General features: G+C 33.7%; 1 protein-coding gene and 1 pseudogene across 1 annotated transcript; one reads left to right on the top strand and one right to left on the bottom strand.

The window, feature by feature from the left end:
• Positions 1-1,783: 1,783 nt before the first annotated feature.
• LOC128183494 (uncharacterized) lies at positions 1,784-4,243 on the top strand. Its single transcript, XM_052852515.1, has 2 exons — positions 1,784-2,401; positions 2,692-4,243. The coding sequence occupies exons 1-2, from the start codon at positions 1,959-1,961 to the stop codon at positions 3,821-3,823; spliced, it is 1,575 nt and encodes a 524-aa protein (XP_052708475.1). The 5' UTR covers positions 1,784-1,958; the 3' UTR covers positions 3,824-4,243.
• A 2,029-nt stretch (positions 4,244-6,272) lies between these two features.
• LOC128183493 (uncharacterized) lies at positions 6,273-9,666 on the bottom strand (annotated as a pseudogene).
• Between the last annotated feature and the right edge of the window lie 739 nt (positions 9,667-10,405).

Below are 10,405 nucleotides of genomic sequence, written 5' to 3'. Positions count from 1 at the left end.
CAGAAGTCACAATGCAGATTTATGCGTAAAATACTAGTTACACGAGCAATGCAATATTGCAAGGGCTAAATGATCGTATAAACTTTAAATGATATACTTTAAATGATATTCATAATTGTCTATTTTTGCAATGAATGAAAAATGCGGCGATCCCGAAGAAAATTTCCGTTTTCTTTAGCAAAACCAACATTTAGTATGCTTATGTTGAAAATTGTGAATTTTACAAGATTTGTATATTAAACAAAATAAATCATTTATTTGTATTATAACTTTTCTCTATTTTCACGGGGCAGAAATATGTTTTAAGAGACATAGCATGATCAAATTGTGATACCTGTAACAATAATTATATTTAAAACACTTCAGACATCTATCAGATATCTAAAGTATTTACACTAGTTTTTTTGAATATGTTATAAAATAATCAGTGTCTTCAACAAACTAGAATTAGGGAAATAAACTCAGTATATTAAAAAATTGTATTAAAATAAAAAAATTAAAAAAAAAAAGGAAATTCGCCATGTCAATAAAAAATACATAAAAAAAGGGAAGTAGCCAACTTAATCAGAAACTATTCAAAACCAGTTCAATTATGCATAAATATTCTCTCTATTTATTGTTGCTTATCAGTCTGGTGAGTTCTATGAAATAATCCTGACCAAAAAAATGCACTATTTTCTGTGATGATGTGGTTGATTCAATCAGAAGGTCAGCATCTAATCTACTGAATAAAGATTTGGATACCTCAGTTATCAATTTATTATCTATAGATGAATTTTTAATGCTAATCATGCATGTACTTTTTTGAGCAGCCCAGCAGACTGGATGCTGCTCTTCTTATGGATTCAGCTCGACTGTGGATAACGCTTTTATATACTGTCCGACGAATAGGTCTTGTAATGCCAAGTGCTACCGTGGTTTTATATTTCCAACTGGTCATACTAATAGATTGTTTAGTTGTCAGAAAGGTGTATGGACACCCGTGTTATCGACATGCAAATGTAAGATGTCTTCAAAGATTATGGATGCTTTTTATATGAAAGGTGAAATGATTTTCATAATGACAATGTACCTCTTTTCAAAGTTGAAAAGTACAAAGCCATTGACGCAGACTTGCAATTATATCAACGATTTAAATTCTTCACATTATATGCAATAATATTCCATCTGAATGAACGGTGTGAGTAGAAATAGTCCGCAATGAAAAACACTGTGTATATAAAATTCAAACTACAACCTTAAAGAATAAATGAATTCAATAAGTATATGTTGATGGGTAACGAAAACATTTTTTGTTTAGTTACTCTAGAAGTGTCTGTAACATATTCCACAATCTGGTATTTCACGAACGTTTTACAAGGTACTTGTAAGACGTTCTCTTCCCACCTCATTGCATCAGAGCCCATACTAGAGGAAATTTTTATTGATCAGTGCAAGGATTTAATTATTCACAGATCAGTGAAATTTACATTTTCAACACTGGCCTTTACGGTATAGTTTTTATTATTTTTTCTATAACAGTTTTTAATAAGTCACGAAAACCAAAATGTTACGTTAAAAGTGTTCTTAATAAACCTGATTGCTATCATATATATTTTATTATTTGTATTTTATTATTATTTTTTTTTTTTGAAAACGTGAAACAACTTCTTAAAATATAGAAATTTTACAACCTGGGACTGCTGAATTAATGTACCAATCAGACAATAAATTCGTTAAAGAATAGTCCTGTGATTTGGAGAATATTTGAATGTAACTTGCATCTAGTCAAGCGCATCTTCGCTAGCCAAGTGTTTTCGGTCCACTCTGCTCCCCACAAACCCTTGGCAGATTAAGCGATTTAAACTGTGGCTGACAGGTGCGACATCTAGCGAATGCACTGAAATTAAACTACTGGGTTCAACCAATCGCGCGATAGCTTTCATAACCTACTTGATAAATATCGTAAACAAGACAACATGGCGGCTATCAGTGTAAAAATATCGGAGATACAGAACTTTTTTCAGATCCAACTGACAGAAAATCAAATTCGTGGGATAAAGGGCTTAGCGGCTGGCCAGGACGTTTTCGTAGGCACACGGACGGGAAGTGGAAAATCTTTAATTTACGAAAGTTGTCCAATTATCTTTGGCGAGTCGAGTGTGTGTGTGGTAATATCCCCACTTCTCAGCATCATGAAAGAGCAGGTGAATAGACTATCTGGTCTAGGTTTGAAAGCAACATATATTGGGAAAAAAGATTGCTGTATAGACGACGTTACGAGGGGATATTATCAGTTTGTCTTTGGAAATCCTGAAGTGCTGGTTGGAAACGACAAATGGAGAGGAATATTTCGACATCCCGAATTTTCTCAACGACACAAGTTGACAGTTATTGATGAGGCACACACAGTTTATCAATGGTAGTGTATATATGAATTAATACCTAACAGTATAAATACAGTTTATTTTATGATAATACAATTTAGAATACCCTTATAGGAATATTCATGCCCAACATTTCATGATTAAAAAATGTATTAATTCATTTGAATTTGAAATAAAAATAGCTAACACTTGTCAAGTAAGAGTGTCAAATATTTAAGCATTGAATCATTATTTCATGAAAGATATAGTAAATTGGCAAATAAATTATTAGTGACATAATTTCATCTACAAGGACTGACTGTTATTGCTATTATGTATTTCATAGGGGCGAGAAAAAGGATTCTGATGATGCCTTCAGGGAACATTTCTCAAAGATCGGCGAGTTGAGGTCCCTCAGTTTGAACATTCCACTACTCTCTCTTACAGCAACCGCAAGTCCGTCAAATAGGAAACGAATCCTGAAAAGTTTATGTTTCCGTGATAATCACATTGTAATAATTGACAGTCCTGACAGACCAAACATCAAGATTAATGTTAAATGTGTAAAAAATAATTCTGACATTAGTGACATATTTTCATGGGTTATTGACGAACTCAACTCAAGGAAAAAAAATGCACAAAGAATTGTGATATTCTGTGAAAGCATTAAAGACTGCGCCGTTCTCTACACCATGTTCAGACGGAAATGTGATGCTTCTTTAGTACAAATGTTCCACAGCAAAACCGCAGAGCACATCAAGGAAAAAATTCGCATTGATATGGAGTCAGAAGATGGCCAAATTAGGGTCCTTATTAGTACAAATGCTGCAGGAATGGGAGTGAACTTTAAAGGCCTGCATAATGTTGTTCACTATGGACCTCCACGTGACCTTGACACACTAGTACAGCAAATGGGCAGGGCAGGAAGAGATGGTGAATTCTCTGTTGAATTAATTTTATACAAAAATCATAAGGGACATTTAAAAAAAATAGACAGCGACGTTCTTTCATTGATAAAATCAGAGGATCAGTGCCGAAGAAACATTTTGTGTAAAGCATACAACGCTCATTCACACATTTTTGAACACTTGCATGAATGTTGTGATTTTTGTGAAAAGACCTGCAAATGCTTAGACTGTCCTAGGCTATCTCATCCTGTATTTAATGCAATTGAGCCACAGGAAGAGGACGCATTTCAACGTGATGTGACTGATGAGAATAAGATAACTCTCAAACATAAACTAGAACTTTTACAAAGTAATCTACCTAAGTTATTTGGCAACAATTCGGAACTAAGTGTAGAAACTATTAAGTGTATTACTGACAATTGTCACAGAATATTTACAACAAGCGATGTGATGGAATATGGAACAATCTGGCTGCTCGACACTGCTGAACAAGTGATTAAGATTTTTGATGATGTATTTGATGATATTATAATATATGGTTCATCAGACTCTGAAAACGACTTCACTTGATGTATTAAGTTGTGCATATTGAAGTTTAATTTTGTCAGAATTTAATAAAAGATAAGTAAATTTCACAGATAAAATTTTATTTTATGTATATTTTCAATCACACTTAAATAGCCTACATCATGCAAGCAGAATTTTTAGCATGGTGTAAATTTAGAACCTGAATAGTTCTGAATTATTTTCTCTAGAAGTTATTCTAGTGATTATATGACTCACTTTAAGAACCCGTGAGAACCTCATTTTTTCAAAATGGAATAAGTTGGGTTTTTTTAAAGTTAAATTGATTCCAAAATTACTAAAAATTCAGCTTAAAAATACATAAAAAATTATAACAAGTCAGAATCTAGCTATTATTGCCCTTTATGTTGACTCGTTAAAATGAATTCTCAGTTCATATTAATTGATAACACACATTCACAATGTATAAACTTTTACATCATTTCAAACGATGCTCTCTCCTTTTGCTTACTTATCCAAATGTGCAGTTTATGAAGGTTTACCTTTTCAAAAACATCTTTTATGTTTTTGAAATTTTCAAATTGGCGCCCTTGAATGTTTTCAAAGATGTCACCTGCCATCAACTCCATCAGCATCAAATTTATGTCAGAAGATTTATCAGTCTTTGTCCTTGATTTACCAGAGGGTTTCATTGACACCTGATACCTAATATTCTCTCTCAGCTCATCTTGGATTTGACATGCTAATGCTGTAGTCTGGGCACTATTAAAGGTAAAGTTTGAACCCTGCTCTTTTATTTTCTTCTTTACTAGCTGAACACAAATTTCCACTAAGTTGTCATTTGGAATGTTTCCATCAATAGTTCCGTTAAGATTTGCTGTTGTATTCCATTTGTATTCAAAGGCTTGCTTAGGTGTTAAGATGGCCTGTTCATAGGCCATCATTCTCCACAGCCAAAGCTGATACTTGGTATGTCCGGCAACATTTGCACACAGCATTTCAAATTTTGCATTCAAAAATATCCGGTTTCCGTCGCCCATTTTATAAGCATCAGATGTATCTCTTAAGATAAGAGCAGCTTTCATGAACGACGACCGCCATACTGCAACCTTGTCCCCCTTTTTGGGTTCTTCTCGTGCAGCAGTAAGGAAATGCCAATTGTGTTCTCTCTCTAGATGGCGTTTAAAGTGTCCAATTGTCTTGTAGTTTTTCTGACACGTGCACATATACTGACTGGTGACGGCATCAAACATGCTATGTAGCCTGGCATTTTGTGCGTCTAGCCTGGCAGCTTCTTCAACCAAATCTTGGAGATGAGTTGATCCTGGGAGTTTAGAAATTTGAAAAGTTTCATTAGAACAAAATAAATGTTAACCGAACATAATAATATATAAATAGTGCCTGCTTGGGAGGGTACCAGTTGAAATTGACACCCCTCGAAAACCATTGAATATCAATTTCAACTGGTACCCTCCCAAGCAGGCACTATTTATTTTATTATACTGAATGTCTTTATTTTATAGCAAATTTTACTGCTTTTATATAGAAAAGACGTGAGTTCTACGGCGAACCGTACGCGCATAATATACGCGCATGTAACAATTCGTTCTATCGGCTTGTTGCCAAGTGTGTTGCTAACGCCGAGGGTATTAGAATGAATTGTCAACTGCGTCTAAACCAATCAGATTTTAGTATTTAACATGAAAGTATAATAATTACTATTATTCTATAAAACTTATACCTATGTGTCTCCTCAAAGATAAATAATAATTAGTATTGTTTTATAAAACTTATCCCTATGTGTCTCCTCAATGAATAATGTTCATGGAATTAACCTTGATTGATTTTTATGGTTAGATGGTTATGATTTTGCTATAAACTGCATAGGTGGAAAAGGAAGAAAATCGGCTTAAAAAAATGACTTAAATGTAAACTATGAATAATCAGCAGGTGAATTATGTGTTGTATTCAAAACAAAAAGCATATATTAGTCATATACTGTATTGATTTTCCTTGCTTAATTAATAGAATGTCATATTCATTATGAGAAAGAGAATCACGGTATGAACTTTGTACATGTTTCAATGGGGTTACATGTAATGTTAACCTTGCAAGTTGATATGTTTGTTGATCACTGCCTCAGCCAGATTTCTAAGCCATGATAGCTGCTCCTCATTTGAATACATTGATAAAATGTTGGGGTTCCACTGTTGAGGAGATCCATTTAGGTCATTCAGTCCCATAACATCCATTGTGGCCCCAAGTATAAATGCATCCAAAGCATCCTCCACAAAAGCATAATGAGCTCTATGAAAATTTTATGGATTATATGGATGTATAACTACATGTACAATTTTCAGTACACACCCCCCCCCCCAAAAAAAACCCCCAAAAATAAACACACAAAAAACAAACAAAACCAAAACAGACTGACAATAAAATATCTGTGTTTATCTCCTTAAGTTAGGAAAATTAAACCAATTAATAGACATACCTGTATGCTTCAACAACTTTATCTTTTCCAGTAACATCCACTCTGTGAATGACATTTCGAAGTTGATAGAGTGTTCCTTGTTCAAATGCAGAGGATGGTTTGTAGAACTCCTGGTATATAAACTAGTCAAGAAAATACAAGAGCAATTATTGAAACATGTATCAGATTAATAAAATGAATTGCAAAAATATTAAATAATATCCCCGATATACATGTACTGACTACTGATATGAAATATATATATTAACAAAGTATGCCTTTTTAGAAAACATAATTCATCAGATTTTTACTTTTTATGATTGATGTGCCATAGAAAAAAAAATAGTTGATTCTTTTGAAGTAAATTTGACAATTCAAACATTACAAATTCTTTCACTTCAACTGTTAGTAGGCTTTAATTTGTGAACAATATGCAATGTTAGTTAAATTTCAAATTTCATGCAAACAAACCTGAAGCATCATACTAAGGCATTGCATAACACTTGGGAAATTGTATATAATGGATTAAAGTAAAGTGTTTAATAAAAAAAGTGGTGGCTAAACTACCAGCATCCATTTTCAATACCTATGCATTTTGACTGTGGAATCACTTATATGTGTGGGGGTTATTTTTTTTTTAATTCATTGTATTTTTTATATTAAACTTGAGGCTCATAGAATTTTTACTATCTTGTTTAAAAATGAATAATAAATTCATTTATCAAGGATGTAAATTCACAGGTGAGTATCCAAAAATCTTGAAATCACAAATAATAATAATTCTACAGTAATTCATCTAACTTGTAATAAAATAATGATAATGGAACACTTACAAGAGTAACAAACACAAGCAGAAACCATCCAAATAACCAACAACTCCAAAACAGGAACTGAACCAATTCTTAGAACAGGAACAGAATATCAACCAAGGGGAATACCAGCAAAAAGTTCATCATTCTGTGAAGGCCCTCTGGTCTGTGAATAAGTCCTCCCAGTTTGTAATAATCTGTTTCACAGTTCTGCATTGCGAGTTGTGCTGTGTATGCTCGCTCATTAGTAAGCACATCACCACCAAATACTTTCCTTTCTAAAACTTCTGCTTTTTCCCCAAGAGTATGTGCTATATACTTCTGATGAATGTGCTCCAATATGCTAATTATGTCATCATGCAAATTTTCATTTTTGTCAAGCAAATCAAGTATGAAATGAGTTGACTTTTTTGAGGTTTCCTCCATGAAAGGATGATCGATGTGTTTTGGAACACAATGAGCAAAAGACTTTAAGCATTTAACATGTCTTGTGATAACCTTCAGTATATGATGGTTCATGTTTCTTTCCAAAATATTGATGTCTTGGGCATTGGGTAAAAATGAATGGTTTGGTAGTGATAAAATGTCATGCTTGGGTTTATCATCCAGCATAGTTGAATCTAGCACTCTTCGTTGTAAACCAACTAAGATAAACCAGTGAAAACTTTTCCTTTGATTTTCTTTTGTCATAGAAGAAGTCGATTTAAGAATGTCCAAATTGTCACCAATTATATCGAACGGGGGCTGAATTTCAGATTCTTTTAACTGACTTTCAATTCGAAAAATGTACTTCTCCCCATAACATTTTGTGGACTTGTCATTTGACTGGGCAACACAACTACTTGGATCTACCTCAAAGCTTCAGCACATGGACACAGCAGGACATTGTACCAACCCAACTTTAGTGAATATATTAAGTGGCAGAAGATGGCAAGCTTGTGGGACGGTAGATGTACATGTATAGTTGCATGAATCTGTTGTGTAGCATGACATATTTGACTTAGCAGTGGCTGTGTCACTGACGTAGGCAGTTGAAAAGTTCATGTCAAAGTATGAGTGCATTGTCACTCTAGAACATATACCTTGCTGACTGGAGTCTGTGAAATAACTGGAACTATCAGTCACATCTTGTTCATGGAGTGCAGATACCATTTCTTTGGTTTTCTTCTTGTTGAACTGAAGACTTGATTGATGCACCTGACATAGAATTGTGTTCTCTATCTTCTTCTTCTGAATGTCAATCAGTGAAACATGCTTCTTGTGAGTAGCTGAACAGCCCACAGAAAATCCAAGGCATCTAAGCAAATCTATTGTCTAATATGAAATGAAATGTAGATCATGTAATACATACTTATGTGCAATCACACATTAACACAAATCTAAATCTTAATTGTAATTTGATAAGGAAAACAATGGCAAGTGAAATGTTTAAAATCATAATGAATTTACATCAGTCTGAACATTAAATTGTTATCATACTGTCCAAATCTAATATGTTTCAAAATATAAAACCTACGAGGTAGGGTGATACAATCAACAATAAACAAACAAATAAATTACTTCGAGTAAATTAGCTGTTTAAATGATGATTACAGTGAGTAATGAATATCCTAAATATAATCCTTGTGTCCTGAATATTTTGAGTATTTTTTTCAAAGATTGCATTAATTTTAGATGAAAAAAGTAAAACTGGAAATGATTATTGTAAAAAATGAGTTTGTTTAGGGATTGAATTTTTAAGTCCTTAACCTTAGAATGAAGGTGATACTAGTGAGAATAATTGAATAAATGCACATACTTCATCAGTGGCTCCACCATGGTCTAATAACTGACCTACAGCATGGTGAATAAGTGACATATTTTGGTTTCTGTGGTGCAAAATAACTGCTGCTGAAGATACCAAAGCTACAGGCTTGGTAGTGTTCATAGTATCCTCCAGTATCTGGGAGAAGGCTGGAGCTTTCTCTTTCAGTTCATTTGCAATTTTTAGAAAATCAATTGAAATTATGTCCTCAGAGGTATTGCCCCTCAAAATTGAAGGATCATTTTTACCACAAAGAAGTTTACATTCTTCTTTCACACACTTTGAAAGAACTTTCACTGCCTTCTCTTTAAAGTTTTTAACTTTCACCAGTTTATTAAGAATGACCTCTGGTTTATTGCCTCTGACAATTCCCACCATCACACTATACAGTCCTTTCTCTCTTATTATTTTTGTCCGAACTTTTCTGTCATTTTGTCCTCTGTATGATATCTATAAGTTAATTTCAATATAATAATTATAATACATGTATATTGTTTGATATAATCTAAACTTGTGATTCTTTAACTATAACTACTAAAAGCTGATATATATGAACCATTCATGAGTACCTTGGCTTTCATTGGGGAGAACAGCAATTGTTGAGGCCGCTTTCTGGAGGAAGCTGAAGTTTCCATCTGCAACACTGTTTTCCTGGGTGTTCCAAGAATATGCACCTTGGATTTGCGTGGGGTTGGAGTGTGGAGAATTGTCCTTTTGGTGCGGTTAATACATTTTGTAGGGGTGACGGGACATGTAACCACACGCGAGGAAATTCCAACTGAAGCCTTCGTTGATACGGACGTCTCTATTGTCCTCGACGATAGTTTATTTACAGTATTTTTGTTCCGTAATTCTTGTAATATGGAAGCTTTTTCCACAGCTAATGCGTTTAACTTATTTTCAACGTCAAAGTCAATTTTCTCTAATTTGTTCAATTTGTTGAAACATACATAACACAAATAATGGGAATGTCCGTCATTTTGACTCGGGCTGTAATTCAGAACTTCTGTCAGTTGTTTTAAAACCTTAAATGATGATGAAAAGATTAATCGCCGGTATTTTAATGGTACCGGACCCCAACACAGTCGGCACATGCCTCCACTTACGGAGGCAGCCATTACTGTTTTTGCATGACGTATTTGATTATGAGAGATATCTTTTCATTGGATCCAAGCTTTACCCTTGGAACCAATGAAAATTAGCCACAGTTTTTATCGCTAAATCTGTCAAGGGTTTGTGAGGAGAGGTACGGATCAGAAACCCTTGACTTGGGAAGATGAGTCAAGCGTAAATTACAGGATCAACAAAGAATTGTGCATTCTAGATAGAAATGCATTTTGTTTAAATGACAAGGACATCTTCAATGTTACAGTGTCCGTAAATGGAAACTTTGAGTTGTATTATGGTATATTTTTATTGACTTTTTCTCTAAGTTTCAAGTACCTTATTATTTGATTTTGCAATTAAGAAATATTTAGCTTTGTAAAATAATTATCTAATGCAATTTGAATGCTTTAGCTATAACATTATTTAAAATTGTA

This window comes from Crassostrea angulata, chromosome 5 (assembly GCF_025612915.1).
Source record: "Crassostrea angulata isolate pt1a10 chromosome 5, ASM2561291v2, whole genome shotgun sequence".
NCBI lineage: Eukaryota > Metazoa > Mollusca > Bivalvia > Ostreida > Ostreidae > Magallana > Magallana angulata.
Note: the sequence above shows the minus strand (reverse complement) of the source record. Positions and strands in the feature narration are given on the sequence as shown.

What these genes read in the sequence shown, in the direction of transcription:
- LOC128183494 (XM_052852515.1), top strand. Translation starts at nt 1,959, where the DNA reads ATGGCGGCTATCAGTGTAAAAATATCGGAGATACAGAACTTTTTTCAG. An exon ending in GCACACACAGTTTATCAATG is followed by an intron (nt 2,402 to 2,691) that starts GTAGTGTATATA and finishes TGTATTTCATAG; the next exon opens with GGGCGAGAAAAAGGATTCTG.